This window comes from Pelobates fuscus, chromosome 2 (assembly GCF_036172605.1).
Source record: "Pelobates fuscus isolate aPelFus1 chromosome 2, aPelFus1.pri, whole genome shotgun sequence".
Lineage (NCBI taxonomy): Eukaryota > Metazoa > Chordata > Amphibia > Anura > Pelobatidae > Pelobates > Pelobates fuscus.
In genome coordinates, this window is record NC_086318.1 from 313,235,685 (window position 1) to 313,261,633 (window position 25,949).

Consider the following 25,949-nt stretch of genomic DNA (forward strand, 5'->3'; position numbering starts at 1 on the left):
CTACACCCATGCATTTGGCAGTCTTGGAAGTGTATGAAAGTCAGTAAATATATTCATATTTAAGATAAATAAAAACTATACTTTGGAGTAGTCTATAAGTACACTGTTGTTGTTTTTTGTTGTTGTTTTTATTATCAGGAAAAAACAATATATAACAAACAATTTCCTTAACAATGGATGCACTACTAGACACTGACGTTTACTGACACATACTCTCACTAAAACAGTTTCATTGACCCATACACACACTCACTCAATGACATGCACATGTACACACACTCATTGAGATACAGACAGTCAGTGACATACACAGTCTGATACACACATTCACTTTCACACATTTTGTTTATTACATATATTTTTTTTATCACATTCAGCCTCCAGAACTTACCAAGTGAACATAAGGCACAAAGTAGCCAAAAAGTGCTGCTGGGATCCCAAAGGCCCAAATAGAGTAACTCTTAATTTTGAAGATGGAGAAATTGAACAGTTTTGAGCATGATGGAAAATGAATCTTGCCGTTCCTTTTAAACTGTAGGTCCCCGCGTCTTGGTACAAGTGGCTTATAAGTGAATCCCGCCAACATGAGAATCAACATGAGGACACACAGGACACGTAATGTGTTAAACAGTCCAATCACATCAAGCATATATCTCAGGATGAAGGGCAATGAGACTGTGAACAGGCTACTGCCTGCAGTGACTATACCATTAACTAACCCCAGTCGCTTCTTGAAATAATGTCCCAGGATGACAAGGGATGGCTGGTAAGCGAAGGAGCAACCACAGGCAAATAAAATACCATAGGTGAAATAGAGAGGTCCCAATGAGCTGGTTGGAAAAAAACGAAATAATCAATATGTTATATTGTGAACAGAAAATACACATTACACACAATACATTATTAAAGTGGTTCTGCCACTACCCCCAAAAAAATTATCTTTATGAAATACTCACATTGAAATGTGAAGTAAATGTCAGGATAGTCTAATAACCAACACACAGAACTTAAGTTAACTTAATAAAATAAATCATAAACCCTAAGACATATCACAAAACCTTCGAATGGCAAGGTTTAATGTAGAGGTTTAACAGTAGAGAGCAGGCGACACCCTGGATCTCAACACTGGAGGATTTGGAGCCCGGTCGGACAAGCTGAACCCGACAGTGAAATTGCGGCCTAAAGTTGGAGGTGAGCGTGGGAGAAGCGGCCGATCTCCCTACTCCCAGACCAGCTGGAAAATGCCAAAACTGGTGGAAACCCCGCTCCCCCCCACCCCCCAGCCGGTGGGGGTTATCCCGGCACATATCAGTCACCAGCGGAACCACGACACCCATCAGCCCCTGATGCAAGCACACAGCAGTATACAAGGGGCCAAGATGGCGTCTGCTGATCCTGCTGCAGAGACACACAGCTTACTAAAGCCACTCGAACAGCGACTGGACGATCTCTTTCGCAGATTCTGGCGGAAGCTGCAGAGCAGAAAGGACCGAGCCTTAATGGAGAAACAGGGACAAGCAGAGCACAGACATCTACCTCCTTTCAAACTGCACCTAGTGGCTGACAACCGACGGAGACTACCAACAGCGCCTGAGACCAGCAAGGAAAAAGCCACGTCCTGCAAAACCCAAAGCCCACTGCCGCCTTCCTGGGCTGCGGAGCAGAAGGGGTAGCACCCGATTGCCTAACCCACATCCTTGGAAGGTACTACCCACCACAAAGACCTCCCGGGATCTCGCCTGCAGCACTGAGAGCAGCTGAAGTGGAGGGGAGTGCACAGGGGCTCCCGTGAAGGCCTGGGGCCGGCGGAGCGACCAAATTTGGACTAACGGGACACTATCCTCTATCATGCAAGTCAGCAAGGGTATAGGGTAACGACATGGCGCACCAGCGCAGGAGGGACACGCTCAGATATGCTCTCCCTTAAGCTATGTTTTGTCTGCCTTCTACTACTCCCTATCATTCTATCTGCCTAACAGGTTTATTACTGCTGCCAGAAGGAATGAACCTTCCCATGCAATCTATGTCCCCTATGTTTTTTAACTGCTTACTGCTTATCCATGCCAGGACCTAGACAGACCTCCACACTAACTGACAGGGCTGTATTGTCTCACACTAGTAAACTAATGCTAAACGACCTATTACTGTCAAGAGGGCAACCTATTACTATCAAGAGGGCAGACTATACATAATCATCAGCCATTCATTATACACATTAATTTTTCTAAGCCATATGTCAACTAGTTTAGCCTGTTTAGTTTCATACCTTTTAATGAAGAACCACAGACGTAGCGAACTACACTTGTTTATACTAAAAATGTGCCATTATCTCAATGACATATCTGTGATTTACAATGTTATAAATGCGCTTCCACATGCTGTTGTGGCATCGTAAGATGTTTTGTTACCTCATGCACAATAAAAATAAAGAATTTATAAAATAAGCCAAAGAACAAGCCATGGTCAAAATACACAAGAATCTATACAAATAACGTGCTCTTGGATAATCAAACCGGAAACCACGCCAGGGCACTGAGAAAAAATTAAAACTGAATTTAAATACCCAAAGAACACCTCGTGACGACGCATGCACATTTGTGAACGCCATATTGGGCAGAACCTATTGGAGATAATAACGAAGCGCTCGCGGTTTCGTGGACATAGACATTGTACTCTTGCACATGCGCGAAAGTACAGCACTATCGTGGACTCCAGATAGTGCGCCAGGAGCTGAAGAGGGTTCTCTGGATGGAGATGACTGTGGGACCGCTTTAAGTAAGTATATCTCATCTGCACTCCATCCCGGGCCTTCGCCCACCAAGGTGCAAAATATGCAAAGACCCCAGAAGGTGACACAGCCTCTTTAATATATACATACGATTTTAAATTATAAAACTCAAACTTGTTTCACTGTATTTACTCATATAGACAGGCTTATAGTCAGTGAAAGACCTGGATTCACTTAGCTCCATATAAAATGGTCTTAAAAATAAAACACATCTATTCTATGCCAATCCTGTTACTTTATGAAGATACAAATACATTTGTTATATTTAGTATATAGATCATTAATTTTAGTGGATCTGTGGTGTTTAGCAAAGATCCCTGAAGGTGACATCTCCAGTTAAAGTCGGAGGGCGTTGGGGGCAGTGAAAACAATGTTTACTCACCTGAAGCATCATCATGTGTTTCTCCCGTTCCCATCCTTTCTGTGTATCTCTTTCTCCCCCAGCCTCTCTATGTTTCTTTGTGTGTCCCCTAGACCCTCCATTAGTGGCTCATTTCCTCCCCTCAGCCCCTCCATGTGTTTAATGTCCTGCCCCAGCCTCTCCATGTGTTTAATTTCCTCCCCCCAGCCCCTCCATGTCTCATTTCCTCCCTCAGTCCCTTCATTCATGTGTCTCATTCCCCCAACCTCCCCCCACTTGTCTCATTCTCTCCTCATCATGTGTCTCATTACCCCAGGCCCCATGTGACTCATTCCCCCTATTTGCCCATGTTTCTCATTACCCCCATGTGTCTCATTACCCCTGCCTTCCCAAAGTGTCTCATTCCCCCAGTCTCCAATGTGTTTCATTCCCACAGCGCCCATGTTTTCTCACCCCTCCCCCATGTGTCTCATTTTCTCCCCCCATGTGTCTTACCCCCTTGCACCTCCCCCCCATGTGTCTCCTCACCTCCCTCCTGTGTAGCATATCCGAGCAGTAGACCAGAATAGATGAGATTCAGAAACCTCACCTGTGTCTGACAGGAAGCAGTTTGGCGATCCATGTTTGCACTTCCTGTTACAGGTTACAGAAGCTCATCTATCTTAATGTGCGCCTCAGCCACGCTATCCAGGCGTGACTGGCTGGAGGCGAGCACTGTGCAGTTCACACACCTCCTGCCTGAGATGGTCAGCGGGATGTTGTGCTGCCTAATGGTAATGGCAGCCCTGCCCTGGGAGGGTCTCACCAAATGATTTTAAAGGGTATGATAAGGTTCCTCATGCCTGCTTTAAAGGGATACTGTAGTCACCAAAACAACTTAATAAAAAAAGTGATTACATGTAGTATAGCCAACATGTGTATTATTTTGCAATGCATACACTTAAATAAATAACTCTTTCACTGCTCTGTGTGGCAGCCATCTTTTAATCTAAGCCCTCTTCGGTTGCAAGCATGTCTTATCCGACCAAAGATCCCAAAGACCATGCATGTCATCAAGAGCTTGAGTGAATTCATGAATCTTGACAACAGACACAAGTGCCTAGAACAGGGATAGAAAACCTTCGACAATGCACATTGTGAACTACATCTCCCATGATGCTTTGCTAGCATTATGGTTATAAGAGTAGTATGGGAGTAGTAGGCCACATTATCCGGAGTGCCAAAGATTGCCCAGCCCTGGACTAACATCTCAAAAAGGTACTCTGCGTCTTTTTCAGCAGTTCAGATTGTATATGGTCTTCGCTAAGATAAGTGTTGCTTCATGCCAAATAGGGCTTAAAGATGACTGCACGCAATGAACAAAGTAAAACTATAAAACATATAAAGCCATATGTGTTAATTGCATTATAATGCTCAACAAGACTATATTACATGAAATATTTTATTCTGAGGAATGATAGTCAACTTGACATAAACTAACTCCTAATGCTCTCACATGTATACTTTTAGGTACTCTCAGATGTATACTCTCAGATCGTGCACCAAGCAACAGAGATCCTGTGTGACATCCTACCCTTGAGGCTAGCCACATTCATAAGAAGAGATGGGGGGAGGAAACTTTCAGAAATGAATAGCAAAAAAGATGGGAAAAACCTTCCAGCAATTGACTCGATCAGCATTTCTGTTAAAGCATGAATACTATGTATCACATGCCTGTTCCCAGCAAAAAAACTCACATAAGAAGGCTCTTCTTTAACAATCTTATGTGTCTTGTAGATCTGAAATAATCTCACATTTTACATAAATGTTTCCATTAGACTGAAAGTCTCATTTGATTTTTGAAGATAATGTCTGTCTTACAGTGGCATTCAAAGAGCATAACTACTACAGCTCACTGTAGTCACCATGTTACCTAAAGTGTACTAGTGCCAACACTAAGTTTATTGTCAAACTGTTTCAAAACCGGGGCTGATTGTAGCACCCAGAAACTGCTTTCTCAATCTCGCAATCCATACTTCACTACTCTCAGGCAGTACCTGCCATCTAGATTAGACAAATTTGACACAGAGCGGTCTCTGAGCACTGGGAAGAGCCATGGTTTATGTTGCACACCTTACACATGGTACGATATTAAACTGTTAGTAGCTGTAGGGGTTAGCTGGCATAGTGTCTCTATGAATATTTTCCATTACTTGTATCTAATAAGCATTAACCACATGTTACATTATTTTAATAGGAATTTAACTGATCTGTTGTGAAGTCTATTTTAATGAAAGTATTTCTCATTCATGAGACGTACAACTCTTGCGTTTATTTATTACTGCCCCTTTTCCATGCCTGCTTGTCTTAAATGTGAAATATGTTGGGCACTTTGGACTGGGTTTTGTTGATAAACATACCTCACAAAAGAACTGGAAAGAAGGCCAATGATACCCACGGCAGCTCCAGACACTGCTGTCACTCGACAGCCGAACACGTCGGTAAATATGCTGACCACAGGAGAGCAGAAGAAGATCATTCCCATAGACAAGGAGCTGACCCATGCTGTGAATAAAGAAAGCCCAGGATGAATAAAACACTTCATGTCGGAAAAAGAAAAACAGACCAAAAAAAAAAAGACTTTTGCTATAGTAAGGTATGGTAAACATTCAACCATGGCGAGTGTGGACACAAGAGATGGTGGAGGACTATACTATGGATAATGTACTGTGATACTGCATTATGTAAGGTGCATATCTGTGACATAGAACTGTGGGTCCAAGATGTTGCATTCTCTTTAGAAGTAGATTTTTTTCTCTGTGAAAAGTTTATTTGAATGACACATGCACTTTACTTGTACAAAGAATAGTCTTAGTTGTGTCTAGCCTCAACTTTCTATCTCGACAGCCCCATATTAAAGAAAACCAGGAACACTCGTCATTAAATTGATGGTAAAGCATGGTATGAGCAGTAGGGAATGAGATGACATGGGATGTGAATCAACCACCACCTGTCATAGTCTATTTAACAGTAAAACATCATTTTGCGTTTTTCATTTGATAACTGCACAAGCAGAATAATTTAATCTGCATTCATTTTGGTCTTGTGATATTTCAGCACTCGCCTTTTACACGTCCTCTTGATAATTTCTCAAGTCTGTGGGATTAATTCAATAAGGAAAGAGCCGAAACGGTCTAACACGCTCGTTACAATATGATTTCTACAAAGTCTTCTGTAAATCATTTCACATGGCATGGTTTACAACTGCACTTCCCATTAACTTTAGAATATAAAGGCTGAAATAAACACTAAACCTAAAATACAATAGTTACCGTACACTGGTTTGGAAGCAGATCACAGGTTTTATTGTTTTGCTAGTTAAGTAAATACAACACAGCCATATTACAGTGTTAGCAGTTTACACAAAAGCAACAACTAACAGACAGATGTAGAAAAAACAGCTCTGGCTCAGTGTTCCAAAAGTAGAGCAATCAGCATGAACATTCAGCTTGTTTCCATGGTGATAGCTCCACTTTGCATCAAAGCCTCTTTATTCATAACCATCAACTGTATGGAATGTAGAGATAGTGTCATGCAATAATATATGGCCATTAAAGACACATTTCTCCACTGCTGTTTCCTTTATAATTTTTCAAAATTGTATAAATCCATTGTTAAACGCTCCAATCGTGTTGCCTCCACTATCAGTCTTAAAGCGACACCATATGCACCCAGACCACTTCAGCTCATTGAGGTGGTCTGGATGCAGTTTCCCTTTTGGGATAAGGTAAGTAAATAATGGATTTGTAACCCTTTATTTAACCCGGAGGGAGGGGTGCAAGGAAGGGGGCGTGGGAGGGAAGGCAGGGGGCACGATACTGCCAGAAAAACAGCTTTGTATTCCTGACCCTATGATATACCTTCAAGCTCTAAGAGTACTAATGTTATAAAGATGTAAACCCTGGTTTTAATGCACCAAGAAATGTACTACTGTAGCACCTGATCCAATCTTAAATCCACATGATCTATTCTTCTATTCATATACAGCTGCTGATGTATATAACTAACTCTCTGGTCTAGAAGTGAGAATCACTCACATCAGAAACCCAATCTACGAACCCTACAGGGTGCCAATAACAGTTATTCATTAAAGTGTGAATTGCTGGCCAGTTTACACAAATTTCAGCATTTAGGGCAAAAAAGCCAATTTAGAAATGGCTGATTTGCAGTATTTTTTGCACTTTATCTATTTTGGCTTAAATAAATATTTTTCTTCAATTAATTTTGAATTCCAGACACTTTTCACTTCAGCGAATATTAGTTACCAACTAGATGTCGACTTCCAAATGGTTAACCCCTTCCCTGCAAGCCACTTTTTGTTTGAAAACATATTAGCCTAACATTTATTTGAAACAAGGGATGCATAGCCAGTATGTAAAGCTATCATAACACAACCATTTTATGTATAGATTGCTTTGCAGACAAACTTAAAAATTAAAAATATGTAAATGTATATATGTAAATGTAATACTGACAGTGAAATGGTACAGTCCATTCACTCCTCCCGCCTCCCCGACTGTCAGAAAAGTATGATCCAGTGACACTTCCTGTACTTTTGGAAAGCAGGGGGTGAGCTGACATTTTCAGCAACGTTACATTCATTAAATCAGTCACTAGTAGCTTCTGCCAGAAAAATTTGTTCCTCTCCAGGCTGGTAATCATAACTAGAGTATAAATGAGGGTGAGTGAGGCTTTATGGACAGATTTATACTGGAAATACATGAAAATAAAAATGTTTATACTCGATTCTGGTATTGAAGGGCTTGAACTGTTTTGTTTTGTGTCAATCTTTATTTTTGTTGTGCGCACAGAACAAAAAACAGTCACGCAATTTCCTAACAGCATTTGCAAGGTTAATAAAAATGCAAAGAACATGTTGTGGCAAGTAAGGGAAGTCCCACAGGAATATCTGCTTAGTCAATGCCATTGTGGGCTGCTCGTTATCACCTATTATTGATAGGTTTTGGGGTGATGTATCGCAAAATTCACCACGAGGAGCAGGAGCTGTATTAATTAAACTTTTTAATTTGTATTACTACTCTTCTTTAATGAACAAAACCAGCAGATTATGACTTAATAATGTTTATCTAATTATCCCATCCTATCCTTCCTATTAATGCTACTGTTACCACTAAGCTACAACTTTTGTATATTACCCTAAAAAGTTTTATTCGTAGAACCAGCATATTGTGCAGAGGTGTACAATGGGGATATAAATAGCAAATACATTTAAAAGGCATTTTTAGTTTGATGGCCAAGACTGACAAAGATCCTGATCCTTTATTAACTAAACAGTTAGAAATTGATGGAGTTTTTATGGTTTTTTTTTTTTTTTTTTAAATAAAATTACAGGAATGGGCATGAACTGAGAATAAACTTAAATAAATGAAAATACAGTCAAATTGTTTAATTTTTATTTTTATTCTTTATTTTTGGTATGCAAGTAGGTACAACAGTGCCTGTGTCCCCACAACAGCATCAGCAGGCTCAATTATCATAGTTATAACAATTGTGTGGCAAGTTAAGTTTGCATACATTTTTTTAAATAAAATAAGTAATGGTAAAGTAAACAAGCTATTATCAATATAGTTCTGGGCTCAACAACAAGTTTTGATGAGTTAACGGTTATTTTTCAAGCTAGGACAACAACATTATCATATTAGGGTTAGGTTTTCGCTATGAAACAGGTTAGCAAGTTTAGTTAGAACATATCTAGTCTATTAATGACACTTATACTGTAGGTACCCATATCGAAGTAAGCTTGTAGTGAGTAACTTGTACGAGGTTCTGATATATGTGAATTAATGAAAGCATTATAAAGATTAATCATTAAGTTAGCTCCGGTTAGGTCACTGAGGGGAACTAACTAGATGAGTAAATGCAATCAGCTGAAATTCGATCAACCATAAAATTAACTTATGTATATTAATATTGCCTCTTTTGGTACCGGCAAGCTGGATATGGCTGTAAGTCCTGAGGGGGACATGGGTACCTCGCTCGAGGGCACATGGCACGGTCAGCCAATGCCTCGGCTCGGCAGAGCCATGCCGTTCCCTAGAGGATCCCGATTTCTTCTGGGTGCGTCTCTGTGGCAGATCAAGCTGTGGTTTTCGTCTGACTGCTCGTTTGGAGTCTATGCAGCGTCTGGAAGATGGAGTGCCCCTTCGGTCCTGGAGCTGTGTGAGGGCTGGTACTGTCTGACCACGAGCCTGGAGTCCTGTAGTGCGTCGGGTGGTGCGTCGGGCCTTCTGTGGGTCAGGTGTGTGTCATCGCGTTTTCTTTGTGGCCCTCCGCTTGTGTGGCCTGTACCTGTGGGTCTGGACCCGTAGTGCCCTCAGCCCAGGCGGGCGTCTCATGCGAGGTGTAGGTGTGAGGTGCAGTGTCATGCCTTTCAGAGGTTTCCCAGGCCTCCCTGTGCTGCAGGCTTGATCTGTAAGTGGTGTTTGCTTAGACACCACTAGTTGCGTGCAGGCCTGAAACGGAGCCCAGAATCTATCGAAAATAGCATTGAGTCTCTTGTATTGTGTTCGGGGCTAGTCACTTCAGGCTGCAGCATTCGCGTGTATCTGAGTCCGCTGAGACCGCCATCTTGGAGACCTTCTCCTCCATTCTGGGGGGGGGGGGGGGAAGGTTAGTACTTGCTTGCGGTTTGGAGCAGCGGGCGGGAAGCGGCCGTCCTCCCACCCTACCGTCTCCTGTAGGCCTCAGCCCGCTGTCACGGTTCCCGGGTGTCAAATTTGGTATCCACAGATATGCTCCGGCTTCCCCAGTCTGTAGGGCTTTTTTAGGAAGGAGTCCCAGCGCTGCGGTCCGAGTTATTAAGCTTTTAGTGTCCGTGCAGCAGGAGCTCATGCAAAGCATGTCTTGCTTGCTTGTCAGGCTCCGCCCCCTCCAGTCAAATGACATACTTTGGGAAAACTTTTTTATTCATAAGCCTTTGATAATGTACTTCTGAGTATGTCCACGAGACCTCATGCAACCTGTCTTGTGATTATCCAGTGTAATGGCATGCCTAAACAGGTCTTTAAGCAAAATAGTAACACAGTAACTCTAAAGACAGGAGGATGTGACATGCTCCATGTGTAAGGAATTCCTTTGGAGGTTCTGTTTTATAATGCACAATGAACTGAATGCCTGTGATTGCCCCAGGCACAGTAATTTCCACTTGAATAGATGACTGATAACTTTTTGATGTTAGATGTCTTTGAAGACATTAAGTTACATTGTGCTTAGTAATTCTTGTCTTTAACACATATTATGGTTATGCATGTTAGCGTTCAGGAAGTAAATTCAGTACGTTTCTTTACATTTCAAGTAATATTAGAGATTTATCATAGTACATAGGCCATTTTATTCCAAATAATTCTAGTAATCAACTGATCTATTAAAGGGTTACTCTAAGCACCACAACCACTTCAGTGTTTAGGTCATGGTCCTTGGAGTCTGTATGTGCAGCAGTTCAATTTAAAACGCACCATATCAAGATATCAGAGGGTGCTGCCAAATGTGTAACTCACCCCTGGCAGTGGCTTTAGTCAGGCTGTAATGCTAGTTAATGGTGAAACTGTGTAAATTGAGCATCTGTCGTCAGGATGCATCGCATGCTGGCAACAGGCAACCAATAAAGGCACAACCCCCTTTCAACCCGTACTCTGGGATGTCCTACCCCCTGCAGTAAGGGGAAATAATGTCACTAGAGAAGGATTGGGCTGCAGGGAGAACTTGGCCTCGACATAGGATTGCAGGTAAGTTTTGCCTTTATTTCTTTGTGTTATTGCTTTTGGGCTGGATGCCAGTAAGGGTTACTATGCTTTACCGAAATACTGTTTTTTTGCTGGAGTAATCCTTTAACCCCTTAAGGACCAAACTTCTGGAATAAAAGGCAATCATGACATGTCACACATGTAATGTGTCCTTAAAGGGAATCTCCAGTGCCAGGAAAACAATCCGTTTTCCTGGCACTGGAGGGTCCCTCTCCCTCCCACCCCCCAATCCCCAGTTACTGAAGGGGTGAAAACCCCTTCAGTGACTTACCTGAGGCAGCGGCGATGTCCCTCGCCGCTGTCTCCGCCTCCGCGACGCTCCTCCTATCCATTGCATCGACCGGTGGGCGAGACTGATCTCGCCCACCGGCCGAGGGGACCTAATGCGCATGCGCGGAAATGCCGCGCATGCGTATTACGTCTTCCCATAGGAAAGCATTGAAAAATCATTTCAATGCTTTCCTATGGGGTTTTGAGCGACGCTGGAGGTCCTCACACAGCGTGAGGACGTCCAGCGACGCTCTAGCACAGGTTTCCTGTGCTAGAAACCAGGAAGTTCCCTCTAGTGGCTGTCTAATAGACAGCCACTAGTGGTGGAGTTAACCCTGCAAGGTAATTATTGCAGTTTATAAAAAACTGCAATAATTACACGTGCAGGGTTAAGAGTAGTGGGAGTTGGCACCCAGACCACTCCAATGAGCAGAAGTGGTCTGGGTGCCTAGAGTGTCCCTTTAAGGGGTTAAACAATAGTGCAGTTTAAAAAGTTTTCAAACAGCAAGGGACTGGGTAGTGGTTCTGGCAGGGATGTATTTACCACAAGGCAAACAAGGCATTTGCCTAGGGCGGCGCTTTTTTTTTGGGGGGGGGGGGGGGGGGGGGGGGGGCAAAAAATTCCACCCCAAGCTCCCAGACAAATGCTTTGTTTGCCTCGTCTGGGGCTGTGATTGAGTGAATGAGTGTAGCTTTCAGTGTGTAAGTAACAGAAAAAAGTATAGAAGTGGCGCTAAAGGGTCAAATCGATGGGTGGTGCAGCCGAAACCAAGTATATCACCACTATATATACTTATAGAAACATGTACAACCAAAAAAGTTTAAGCGCACACACACACCAAACAGGAGTGGTTACCTGGGGTATAGCAATATAGGTATCTCCTTCTTAGTACACAATGATAGGATTTGACAAATGGAAAAATCCCTATATAAAAAATATAAATACAGAGAAGAACATAGTGCAACCTGTATAATATATATACTTTAAAGCAAAGATTTGAGATGGAATCACTCACACTTTTTTGAGCCGTTTCAAAGTAGGCTCAGGACTTATACAGCTTTCATGTCACTTAAATGGGACATGCACATTTGTTTGGATCCTCAGGCCAGTTCCCCTTAGGTCTCTATGATCATCAAGTTTGGAGTCAGGAGTCAGGAGCCAGGAGCCAGGAGCCAGGAGTATCAGGATAGTAGTTTATTTTAACAAATAGTTAAAAGATAAGATATAAAAAGCAATATTGCACACACAACGCGTTTCAACCAACTGAATATGGTCTTCCTCAGGTGCTCTTCTAAATTACAATGGATATACCACAGTTTTTATAGGGGGATCATTACCTACTTAATTAAACAATTCACAACACTTGTATATGTAATTAGCCTAATATGGTCCGGACCGGATGTGGTCTGCCACCTCCAATATGGCTACACATCCGGTTCGGAAGGGCATATAAATAAATCAATATACAATATACAGAAAATGAGCAGTATAAACAATCAATATCTCCTATCCCCATCACAGTCAGCCACCATGGTACAACAAAATCATGTGTGACTGTGAAAATAGGTATATCCAAGGTCCTCTCGGTATTCCGTTTCGTCATTTCCGGTCACATGTCCGAAAATGGAGTCCGCCCGTCGCGTCACTTCCGGTGACGTGTATATCCTCCGAAACTATCGATATTACTTCCGGTTACATAATGAGGAGGCAGGACCTCTCTCTTCGTTCTCCTGAGAGTATAGGAGTGTCCGTTTGAAATTGAGGGCAAGGTGGCCATCTTAAGAGTGGGCAATCAGTCCTCTTATGAGTGTTTCCATACGTAAGGCACATATTGCATATAAGTAAAAGAAAACACAAAATATACATAATTAATAACAACAACCACTATACAAATATAAATGCAACCCTTTCTATAACTCATAGATACAGATAATAGATATACTGCATTTATAAGGGTGCATTAATCTAACAATATTAGATAAACCTTATATAAAAAATCCTATACAAAAAGAACTAAAGTATAGAAAATAGCTGTCCAAGAATAACCCGATCTCAACCGACTAAACCAGAAAAAAGTTAAAAAATAAAAAGTTTTTAAATAGTAAAATTTAAATAAAAAATCCTAAAAAGGACCAAAAAATAGAAAAAGTGTATACTAAAAAATCCTCGTAAGTGAGTCCTCAGATACCATCAATTATAACAATTTATTGATCTCAAAATCGATGTTGAGACCTTTTGGGGCCAGGGAGCGTAATTCGAAAATCCACTTGGATTCTTTTAAACTCAGGGCTTTCGATATATCTCCGCCTCTCCAGTGTCCCACTACTTTTTCAATAGCAAAAAAGCTAAGGAACTTAGGGTCCGAGCCATGATGTTGTAAAAAGTGTCTCGATACACTGTGGTTCGGAAACCCTTTTTGGATATTTCTCAGATGTTCACCAAGCCTAATTTTGAGTTGGCGAGACGTTTTCCCCACATATTGATATCCGCAACTACATTGTAAAAGATAGATGACATAAGTAGAGTGACAAGTGATTAAAGTTTTAATATGATATTCTTTTTTAGTCACTGTAGAATGGAACTTCTCTACCTTCTTATTATTCCGTTTTAGGGTATTGCAGCAGGCTCTGCACGACCCACAGTAGAAAAAACCTTTCTGTTCTTGTGTCCAGTCACTCAAAAAGTTTCTTGGTACTTCGGTTTTAATGAAACTGGAAGTTACCATCTGTTTAAGGTTTCTTGCACCCCTGAATATAAATTTGGGCTTTTTTCCTACAAATTGTTTAATGTCCTCCTCGTGTTGTAAAATGTGCCAATTTTTATTAATAATTTTCTTGATGGCACCTATATTGCTAGAAAAATTAAAAATAAAGGGGATCTGTTTTTGTTCGCCTAAATCTTTTTTACTTTTATATTGTAACAGGGGAGATCTGTCCATGTCCCCGACTTGATCTATTTTTTCTGTAAGTCGTCACTCTCATACCCTTTTTGTATAAGCTGTTTTTTAAGGGACATAGCCTGACTAGTATAGTCCTCTTTTTTGGTACAGTTCCTTCGTATCCGAAGGAACTGTCCTTTGGGTATGTTGTTTAGCCATGGACGATGGTGACAGCTATCCAATTCGATGAAGCTGTTAACATCTACCTTTTTAAAAAAAGTTTTAGTCATTAAAACTTGGTCCTGGATAAAAACATTCAGATCCAGAAAATCAACATTATTATTGCTCACATTTTGTGTGAGGGAGATTCCCCACTCATTATCGTTAAGGTGAGTAAAAAATTCTAAAAGAGTCTTCTCCGGCCCCTTCCAAATAATAAAAATATCATCAATATATCTCTTGTAGAGGACCAAGTTTGCGCCAAAGCCATGTCCCCCAAAGACGAAAGAACGTTCCCAAAAGGACATGAATAAATTCGCATAACTTGGCGCAAACTTGGTCCCCATAGCCGTACCCTTAATTTGCATAAAGAACTCCTCCTCGAACCAAAAATAGTTGTTCTGTAGGATCATGCGAATTCCCTCCAGAATAAACGACTTTTGGGGGTCTCCATATGCCTCAGTAGCCTCGAGATAAAATTCGACGGCTTTGCACCCTATATCATGTTGGATGATGGTATAGAGGCTAGATACATCGCAAGTTGCGAGTAAATAGTCTTCTTGCCAACTAAAATTTTTTAGGATATTCAATAGACTCATAGAGTCTTGTAAAAATGCTGGAGTCTTCTTAACCAAAGGTTGTAGATGATGATCGATATATTGAGAGAGTGCAGATAAAACCGAGTCTATCCCAGAGACAATGGGGCGCCCTGGGGGGTTGGTTACGTCCTTGTGGATTTTGGGCAATATATATATGACAGGAACTCTCGGATGTTCAGGGAGTAGGAAGGAAAATTCTTTCTTGTCTAAAATATTATCCTCCAAACCTTTCTCCAAAAATATTTTTAAATTTTTTCTAATTCCTTCTAGGGGATTATTCTTAAGTTTTACATATGTAGTTATGTCATTCAGTTGTCTGTATATTTCCCGTATATACCAACTTTTATCAAGGACAACTATTCCTCCCCCCTTGTCTGCTGGTTTAACAACTATAGATATATCCTTTTTAATTGAGTCTATAGCTTTTCTCTCTTGAAAAGAGATATTATGTTCAAACTTAGTAAGGGGCTTTATATTATGTATGTCAGTCAAACAAGAATTTTCAAAGACCTTAATATTATCTGTTTTCAGAAAAGTGGGAAAAAAATCTGATTTTTTCTTTAAATCAGTGTGAATAACTCCCAAATTGCCACTCACTGGAGCTAAATTAACCAGTGTATCTGGTATGATAGGATCTTGTTTATTAAAAAATTTTTTTAAACATAGCTTCCTGGTATAGCGGTTGAGATCAAGAAAAACTTCAAATTTGTTTACTGGACAGCTAGGTACAAATTTAAAACTTTTCGATAGAATCCCTTCTTCTGCTTTAGAAAGGACTCTATTGGATAAATTAAAAATTCTTATCTCACTTCCCTCTGTCTCCTTTTTCCCGGCATAATCTCCCCCTCCTCTCCCTCCTCTCTTTCCTCTTCTGATTTTCTGGTCCTTTTCCTTAGGGTTTCTTTTATCGGGGTTTTCCTCCCCATTCGGTTCCCTAAAAAAACATCCTCCCTAGGTTCAGTTCTAAGAGCCTCAAACCGATTTTTAAGGGGTATATATGGGGAATTACCCCTAATAGGGCTTCTCCTCCTATTATGAGAGGTCTTTCTTTCTCTGAACCTGCTCCATCTCTGAGGAAGTGGCGCAGGTCCAGGGTAGTCAGATCTCAATCTTTCGGTTTGGAAGGTCTTCCCAGATTTCAAAGGTGTATTCTCCCGAAAATAGGGTTCATGGTTATAGGGCCTACGAGTATCCTCAATTGGAGATCGAGGAACTCCTTTCCCACCTCTGTGGTTGTTATAAGGCACAGAGTACTGGTGAGTGTCATTATTTCGGTATTGAAAAGAGGGTTTCCCCTTAACTCCTGGGGTCCTCAGTCTCTCTTTTTGTCTCTGATGATTATTGTCTTTTCTGGGCTTTGGTAATACCCTAACCTCATTATTAGCATAATCATCAAGATCCCTATTAAATTTCTTTTTTTTGTTAAAGATAAGACTTTTCTCAATTTTATTTATTTTAGCCGTAATTCTTTCTGAGAGACTCTCAAAATCCCTTGTCCCTACAAAGGGTTCTAGTCTGATTTTAATTCCCTTAATTAACTCATCAATTTCTCGTAAATTATCTCTTCTTTCAGTGATAATGATGTTAATCATGGTAATTGAAAATGATTCCAAAGCAGTAGTCCAAATTTTGATAAAACTCTCCTTTTCTCTATTAAATGTGGGGAACTTAGTAAACCTCAGCCCCCTAGGGGTGATTTCTTTCTCAAGATATTTCTCCAAAGTAAATATCTCCCATTTAATTTTTAACTCACGAATAAGTAGTTTCTCTAATTGAAACATACTTTCGTCTAGGTTGTCACTCAGAGTAATTGTAGGTTCGTCAATCTGAGTATCAACACCAAACTTTTCATGTGCCAAATTGCACCAATTTTGTCTTAACTCAAATATAGACATTTTCCTAAGCAGCCTTATCTATACAGTGGTAAACAGTATACAAGTAACAGAAAAAAGTATAGAAGTGGCGCTAAAGGGTCAAATCGATGGGTGGTGCAGCCGAAACCAAGTATATCACCACTATATATACTTATAGAAACATGTACAACCAAAAAAGTTTAAGCGCACACACACACCAAACAGGAGTGGTTACCTGGGGTATAGCAATATAGGTATCTCCTTCTTAGTACACAATGATAGGATTTGACAAATGGAAAAATCCCTATATAAAAAATATAAATACAGAGAAGAACATAGTGCAACCTGTATAATATATATACTTTAAAGCAAAGATTTGAGATGGAATCACTCACACTTTTTTGAGCCGTTTCAAAGTAGGCTCAGGACTTATACAGCTTTCATGTCACTTAAATGGGACATGCACATTTGTTTGGATCCTCAGGCCAGTTCCCCTTAGGTCTCTATGATCATCAAGTTTGGAGTCAGGAGTCAGGAGCCAGGAGCCAGGAGCCAGGAGTATCAGGATAGTAGTTTATTTTAACAAATAGTTAAAAGATAAGATATAAAAAGCAATATTGCACACACAACGCGTTTCAACCAACTGAATATGGTCTTCCTCAGGTGCTCTTCTAAATTACAATGGATATACCACAGTTTTTATAGGGGGATCATTACCTACTTAATTAAACAATTCACAACACTTGTATATGTAATTAGCCTAATATGGTCCGGACCGGATGTGGTCTGCCACCTCCAATATGGCTACACATCCGGTTCGGAAGGGCATATAAATAAATCAATATACAATATACAGAAAATGAGCAGTATAAACAATCAATATCTCCTATCCCCATCACAGTCAGCCACCATGGTACAACAAAATCATGTGTGACTGTGAAAATAGGTATATCCAAGGTCCTCTCGGTATTCCGTTTCGTCATTTCCGGTCACATGTCCGAAAATGGAGTCCGCCCGTCGCGTCACTTCCGGTGACGTGTATATCCTCCGAAACTATCGATATTACTTCCGGTTACATAATGAGGAGGCAGGACCTCTCTCTTCGTTCTCCTGAGAGTATAGGAGTGTCCGTTTGAAATTGAGGGCAAGGTGGCCATCTTAAGAGTGGGCAATCAGTCCTCTTATGAGTGTTTCCATACGTAAGGCACATATTGCATATAAGTAAAAGAAAACACAAAATATACATAATTAATAACAACAACCACTATACAAATATAAATGCAACCCTTTCTATAACTCATAGATACAGATAATAGATATACTGCATTTATAAGGGTGCATTAATCTAACAATATTAGATAAACCTTATATAAAAAATCCTATACAAAAAGAACTAAAGTATAGAAAATAGCTGTCCAAGAATAACCCGATCTCAACCGACTAGACCAGAAAAAAGTTAAAAAATAAAAAGTTTTTAAATAGTAAAATTTAAATAAAAAATCCTAAAAAGGACCAAAAAATAGAAAAAGTGTATACTAAAAAATCCTCGTAAGTGAGTCCTCAGATACCATCAATTATAACAATTTATTGATCTCAAAATCGATGTTGAGACCTTTTGGGGCCAGGGAGCGTAATTCGAAAATCCACTTGGATTCTTTTAAACTCAGGGCTTTCGATATATCTCCGCCTCTCCAGTGTCCCACTACTTTTTCAATAGCAAAAAAGCTAAGGAACTTAGGGTCCGAGCCATGATGTTGTAAAAAGTGTCTCGATACACTGTGGTTCGGAGACCCTTTTTGGATATTTCTCAGATGTTCACCAAGCCTAATTTTGAGTTGGCGAGACGTTTTCCCCACATATTGATATCCGCAACTACATTGTAAAAGATAGATGACATAAGTAGAGTGACAAGTGATTAAAGTTTTAATATGATATTCTTTTTTAGTCACTGTAGAATGGAACTTCTCTACCTTCTTATTATTCCGTTTTAGGGTATTGCAGCAGGCTCTGCACGACCCACAGTAGAAAAAACCTTTCTGTTCTTGTCTGTTCTGGCTCCTGACTCCTGACTCCAAACTTGATGATCATAGAGACCTAAGGGGAACTGGCCTGAGGATCCAAACAAATGTGCATGTCCCATTTAAGTGACATGAAAGCTGTATAAGTCCTGAGCCTACTTTGAAACGGCTCAAAAAAGTGTGAGTGATTCCATCTCAAATCTTTGCTTTAAAGTATATATATTATACAGGTTGCACTATGTTCTTCTCTGTATTTATATTTTTTATATAGGGATTTTTCCATTTGTCAAATCCTATCATTGTGTACTAAGAAGGAGATACCTATATTGCTATACCCCAGGTAACCACTCCTGTTTGGTGTGTGTGTGCGCTTAAACTTTTTTGGTTGTACATGTTTCTATAAGTATATATAGTGGTGATATACTTGGTTTCGGCTGCACCACCCATCGATTTGACCCTTTAGCGCCACTTCTATACTTTTTTCTGTTACTTGTATACTGTTTACCACTGTATAGATAAGGCTGCTTAGGAAAATGTCTATATTTGAGTTAAGACAAAATTGGTGCAATTTGGCACATGAAAAGTTTGGTGTTGATACTCAGATTGACGAACCTACAATTACTCTGAGTGACAACCTAGACGAAAGTATGTTTCAATTAGAGAAACTACTTATTCGTGAGTTAAAAATTAAATGGGAGATATTTACTTTGGAGAAATATCTTGAGAAAGAAATCACCCCTAGGGGGCTGAGGTTTACTAAGTTCCCCACATTTAATAGAGAAAAGGAGAGTTTTATCAAAATTTGGACTACTGCTTTGGAATCATTTTCAATTACCATGATTAACATCATTATCACTGAAAGAAGAGATAATTTACGAGAAATTGATGAGTTAATTAAGGGAATTAAAATCAGACTAGAACCCTTTGTAGGGACAAGGGATTTTGAGAGTCTCTCAGAAAGAATTACGGCTAAAATAAATAAAATTGAGAAAAGTCTTATCTTTAACAAAAAAAAGAAATTTAATAGGGATCTTGATGATTATGCTAATAATGAGGTTAGGGTATTACCAAAGCCCAGAAAAGACAATAATCATCAGAGACAAAAAGAGAGACTGAGGACCCCAGGAGTTAAGGGGAAACCCTCTTTTCAATACCGAAATAATGACACTCACCAGTACTCTGTGCCTTATAACAACCACAGAGGTGGGAAAGGAGTTCCTCGATCTCCAATTGAGGATACTCGTAGGCCCTATAACCATGAACCCTATTTTCGGGAGAATACACCTTTGAAATCTGGGAAGACCTTCCAAACCGAAAGATTGAGATCTGACTACCCTGGACCTGCGCCACTTCCTCAGAGATGGAGCAGGTTCAGAGAAAGAAAGACCTCTCATAATAGGAGGAGAAGCCCTATTAGGGGTAATTCCCCATATATACCCCTTAAAAATCGGTTTGAGGCTCTTAGAACTGAACCTAGGGAGGATGTTTTTTTAGGGAACCGAATGGGGAGGAAAACCCCGATAAAAGAAACCCTAAGGAAAAGGACCAGAAAATCAGAAGAGGAAAGAGAGGAGGGAGAGGAGGGGGAGATTATGCCGGGAAAAAGGAGACAGAGGGAAGTGAGATAAGAATTTTTAATTTATCCAATAGAGTCCTTTCTAAAGCAGAAGAAGGGATTCTATCGAAAAGTTTTAAATTTGTACCTAGCTGTCCAGTAAACAAATTTGAAGTTTTTCTTGATCTCAACCGCTATACCAGGAAGCTATGTTTAAAAAAAATTTTTAATAAACAAGATCCTATCATACCAGATACACTGGTTAATTTAGCTCCAGTGAGTGGCAATTTGGGAGTTATTCACACTGATTTAAAGAAAAAATCAGATTTTTTTCCCACTTTTCTGAAAACAGATAATATTAAGGTCTTTGAAAATTCTTGTTTGACTGACATACATAATATAAAGCCCCTTACTAAGTTTGAACATAATATCTCTTTTCAAGAGAGAAAAGCTATAGACTCAATTAAAAAGGATATATCTATAGTTGTTAAACCAGCAGACAAGGGGGGAGGAATAGTTGTCCTTGATAAAAGTTGGTATATACGGGAAATATACAGACAACTGAATGACATAACTACATATGTAAAACTTAAGAATAATCCCCTAGAAGGAATTAGAAAAAATTTAAAAATATTTTTGGAGAAAGGTTTGGAGGATAATATTTTAGACAAGAAAGAATTTTCCTTCCTACTCCCTGAACATCCGAGAGTTCCTGTCATATATATATTGCCAAAATCCACAAGGACGTAACCAACCCCCCAGGGCGCCCCATTGTCTCTGGGATAGACTCGGTTTTATCTGCACTCTCTCAATATATCGATCATCATCTACAACCTTTGGTTAAGAAGACTCCAGCATTTTTACAAGACTCTATGAGTCTATTGAATATCCTAAAAAATTTTAGTTGGCAAGAAGACTATTTACTCGCAACTTGCGATGTATCTAGCCTCTATACCATCATCCAACATGATATAGGGTGCAAAGCCGTCGAATTTTATCTCGAGGCTACTGAGGCATATGGAGACCCCCAAAAGTCGTTTATTCTGGAGGGAATTCGCATGATCCTACAGAACAACTATTTTTGGTTCGAGGAGGAGTTCTTTATGCAAATTAAGGGTACGGCTATGGGGACCAAGTTTGCGCCAAGTTATGCGAATTTATTCATGTCCTTTTGGGAACGTTCTTTCGTCTTTGGGGGACATGGCTTTGGCGCAAACTTGGTCCTCTACAAGAGATATATTGATGATATTTTTATTATTTGGAAGGGGCCGGAGAAGACTCTTTTAGAATTTTTTACTCACCTTAACGATAATGAGTGGGGAATCTCCCTCACACAAAATGTGAGCAATAATAATGTTGATTTTCTGGATCTGAATGTTTTTATCCAGGACCAAGTTTTAATGACTAAAACTTTTTTTAAAAAGGTAGATGTTAACAGCTTCATCGAATTGGATAGCTGTCACCATCGTCCATGGCTAAACAACATACCCAAAGGACAGTTCCTTCGGATACGAAGGAACTGTACCAAAAAAGAGGACTATACTAGTCAGGCTATGTCCCTTAAAAAACAGCTTATACAAAAAGGGTATGAGAGTGACGACTTACAGGAAAAAATAGATCAAGTCGGGGACATGGACAGATCTCCCCTGTTACAATATAAAAGTAAAAAAGATTTAGGCGAACAAAAACAGATCCCCTTTATTTTTAATTTTTCTAGCAATATAGGTGCCATCAAGAAAATTATTAATAAAAATTGGCACATTTTACAACACGAGGAGGACATTAAACAATTTGTAGGAAAAAAGCCCAAATTTATATTCAGGGGTGCAAGAAACCTTAAACAGATGGTAACTTCCAGTTTCATTAAAACCGAAGTACCAAGAAACTTTTTGAGTGACTGGACACAAGAACAGAAAGGTTTTTTCTACTGTGGGTCGTGCAGAGCCTGCTGCAATACCCTAAAACGGAATAATAAGAAGGTAGAGAAGTTCCATTCTACAGTGACTAAAAAAGAATATCATATTAAAACTTTAATCACTTGTCACTCTACTTATGTCATCTATCTTTTACAATGTAGTTGCGGATATCAATATGTGGGGAAAACGTCTCGCCAACTCAAAATTAGGCTTGGTGAACATCTGAGAAATATCCAAAAAGGGTTTCCGAACCACAGTGTATCGAGACACTTTTTACAACATCATGGCTCGGACCCTAAGTTCCTTAGCTTTTTTGCTATTGAAAAAGTAGTGGGACACTGGAGAGGCGGAGATATATCGAAAGCCCTGAGTTTAAAAGAATCCAAGTGGATTTTCGAATTACGCTCCCTGGCCCCAAAAGGTCTCAACATCGATTTTGAGATCAATAAATTGTTATAATTGATGGTATCTGAGGACTCACTTACGAGGATTTTTAGTATACACTTTTTCTATTTTTTGGTCCTTTTTAGGATTTTTTATTTAAATTTTACTATTTAAAAACTTTTTATTTTTTAACTTTTTTCTGGTCTAGTCGGTTGAGATCGGGTTATTCTTGGACAGCTATTTTCTATACTTTAGTTCTTTTTGTATAGGATTTTTTATATAAGGTTTATCTAATATTGTTAGATTAATGCACCCTTATAAATGCAGTATATCTATTATCTGTATCTATGAGTTATAGAAAGGGTTGCATTTATATTTGTATAGTGGTTGTTGTTATTAATTATGTATATTTTGTGTTTTCTTTTACTTATATGCAATATGTGCCTTACGTATGGAAACACTCATAAGAGGACTGATTGCCCACTCTTAAGATGGCCACCTTGCCCTCAATTTCAAACGGACACTCCTATACTCTCAGGAGAACGAAGAGAGAGGTCCTGCCTCCTCATTATGTAACCGGAAGTAATATCGATAGTTTCGGAGGATATACACGTCACCGGAAGTGACGCGACGGGCGGACTCCATTTTCGGACATGTGACCGGAAATGACGAAACGGAATACCGAGAGGACCTTGGATATACCTATTTTCACAGTCACACATGATTTTGTTGTACCATGGTGGCTGACTGTGATGGGGATAGGAGATATTGATTGTTTATACTGCTCATTTTCTGTATATTGTATATTGATTTATTTATATGCCCTTCCGAACCGGATGTGTAGCCATATTGGAGGTGGCAGACCACATCCGGTCCGGACCATATTAGGCTAATTACATATACAAGTGTTGTGAATTGTTTAATTAAGTAGGTAATGATCCCCCTATAAAAACTGTGGTATATCCATTGTAATTTAGAAGAGCACCTGAGGAAGACCATATTCAGTTGGTTGAAACGCGTTGTGTGTGCAATATTGCTTTTTATATCTTATCTTTTAACTATTTGTTAAAATAAACTACTATCCTGATACTCCTGGCTCCTGGCTCCTGGCTCCTGACTCCTGACTCCAAACTTGATGATCATAGAGACCTAAGGGGAACTGGCCTGAGGATCCAAACAAATGTGCATGTCCCATTTAAGTGACATGAAAGCTGTATAAGTCCTGAGCCTACTTTGAAACGGCTCAAAAAAGTGTGAGTGATTCCATCTCAAATCTTTGCTTTAAAGTATATATATTATACAGGTTGCACTATGTTCTTCTCTGTATTTATATTTTTTATATAGGGATTTTTCCATTTGTCAAATCCTATCATTGTGTACTAAGAAGGAGATACCTATATTGCTATACCCCAGGTAACCACTCCTGTTTGGTGTGTGTGTGCGCTTAAACTTTTTTGGTTGTACAGCTTTCAGTGTGTGTCTGTGAGTGAGAATGGGTGTGCCTGTAAGCAGGGCCTGACTGGGGAAAAAATTAGGCCCGGGCATTTTTCAATCAGAGCGGCCCCCTAAGAAGGGGGCAGGGCCAAAGAGGGTGTGTTTTGTCATCACTAATGACAAGCACACCCCCTCTCAAAGTGATCATGTTGGTTCAATGCGCAGAGCCCCGCTGAAGAGCTCTAGCATTAGTAAAAGGCCCTGAATTTTTTCTGCGCAGCGCAAGCAAATTTAATAACATGCTTGCACTGAGTTTGCTTTTAAATTGTCTCTGGTGTCTCCACAAGTGGGATACCAGAGGACAAAAGGGCCAGGAAAGTGTATGGTGCATGTGTTTGGAGCCTGCTTGTGGGATTGCGTGTGTGTAGAGTGTGTTGTGGTATTGTGTAAATAGGTCAATTTAATTTGTGTTTGTGGTGTAATATGTGTGGCTAGGGGCTGTACAGAGTGTGTGTATAGGGGGCATAGTGTTATAGGGGATGTAGCGAGTGTGTGCATACGGGCTGTAGTGTGTGTGTATAGGTGACGTAGTGTGTGTAGGGGTTGTAGAGAGGGTGTGTTTAGAGAATGTTGTATGTTTTTGCTGACAAGGAATGTAGTGTGTGTGTAGGTGGTGCAGTGTGTGTGTGTAGGAGATCTAGTGTGTAAAGGACCCAGAGTGTGTATAGGAGATTGTGTGTGTGTGTGTGTGTAGAGGATTAAGAGTGCATATAGGGTAAGGGATCTAGCGTTTATCTGGAGTGTAATGTGTGTAGTGGTGCTGTGTGAGGGGTGCTGTAGTGTGTGTATATGTATATGTGTGTGTGCATATATATATATATATATATATATATATATATATATATAGACGTATTGTATGTGTGAGGGGCGCAGTGTGTGTGTATGTAAGAGGCGTGCTGTGTGTGAGGGTGTTTTTATCTGCCGTCACATTCTAAGTTTCTAATTTTCTTTGTCTGTTAACTCACTGAGGGTTATTTTATATATTATATATATATATATATATGCATATATATATATATGTGTGTGTGTGTGCGAGCGAGGGTGCTGTCTGTCTGAGGGTGCTGTGTGTGAGTGAGGGTGCTCTGTGTGTCTGAGGGTGCTGTGTGTGTCTGGGGGTGCTGTGTGTGAGGATGCTGTGTGTGTCTGAGGGTGCTGTGTGTGTCTGGGGGTGCTGTGTGTGTCTGGGTGCGCTGTGTGTGTCTGGGTGCGCTGTGTGTGTCTGGGTGCGCTGTGTGTGTCTGGGGGTGCTGTGTGTGTCTGAGGGTGCTGTGAGTGTCTGGGGGTGCTGTGTGTGTCTGGGGGTGCTGTGTGTGAGGGTGCTGTGTGTGAGGGTGCTGTGTGTGTCTGGGGTTGCTGTGTGTGAGGGTGATGTGTGTGTCTGGGGGTGCTGTGTGTGTCTGGGGGTGCTGTGTGTGTGTCTGAGGGTGCTGTGTGTGTCTGGGTGCTGTGTGTGTCTGAGGGTGCTGTGTGTGTCTGGGTGTGCTGTGTGTGTCTGGGGTGCTGTGTGTGTCTGGGTGTGCTGTGTGTGTCTGGGGTCGCTGTGTGTGTCTGGGTGCTGTGTGTGTCTGGGGGGGCTGTGTGTGAGGGTGCTGTGTGTGTCTGGGGGGCTGTGTGTGTCTGGGGGTGCTGTGTGTGAATGTATTTATTTAAATATATTTATATTTATGGGAGGGGGGGTGCCGTGCTGCCATGGGGGGATGCCGTGCTGCCTAGCCCTGCAGGCTAGAGTTCACTCTTGCGAGATCTGAGCGTTGCCGCGGTTACTCAGACCTCGCGGTTACTGGCAAGAGCTCCGCCGGTCCTCTCCTCCC

General features: G+C 40.5%; 1 protein-coding gene across 1 annotated transcript in view; it reads right to left on the reverse strand.

Annotated features, from left to right (window-relative positions):
• SLC16A10 (solute carrier family 16 member 10) overlaps positions 1-25,949 on the reverse strand; it is a 117,220-nt gene that overhangs the window by 3,232 nt on the left and 88,039 nt on the right. Inside the window, exons 2-3 of the mRNA XM_063443511.1 lie at positions 5,549-5,693; positions 392-830 (exon numbers count right to left, since the gene is read on the reverse strand). Of these exons, the coding sequence (XP_063299581.1) occupies positions 392-830; positions 5,549-5,693 (584 nt within the window). The remainder of the gene's footprint in view (positions 1-391; positions 831-5,548; positions 5,694-25,949) is intronic.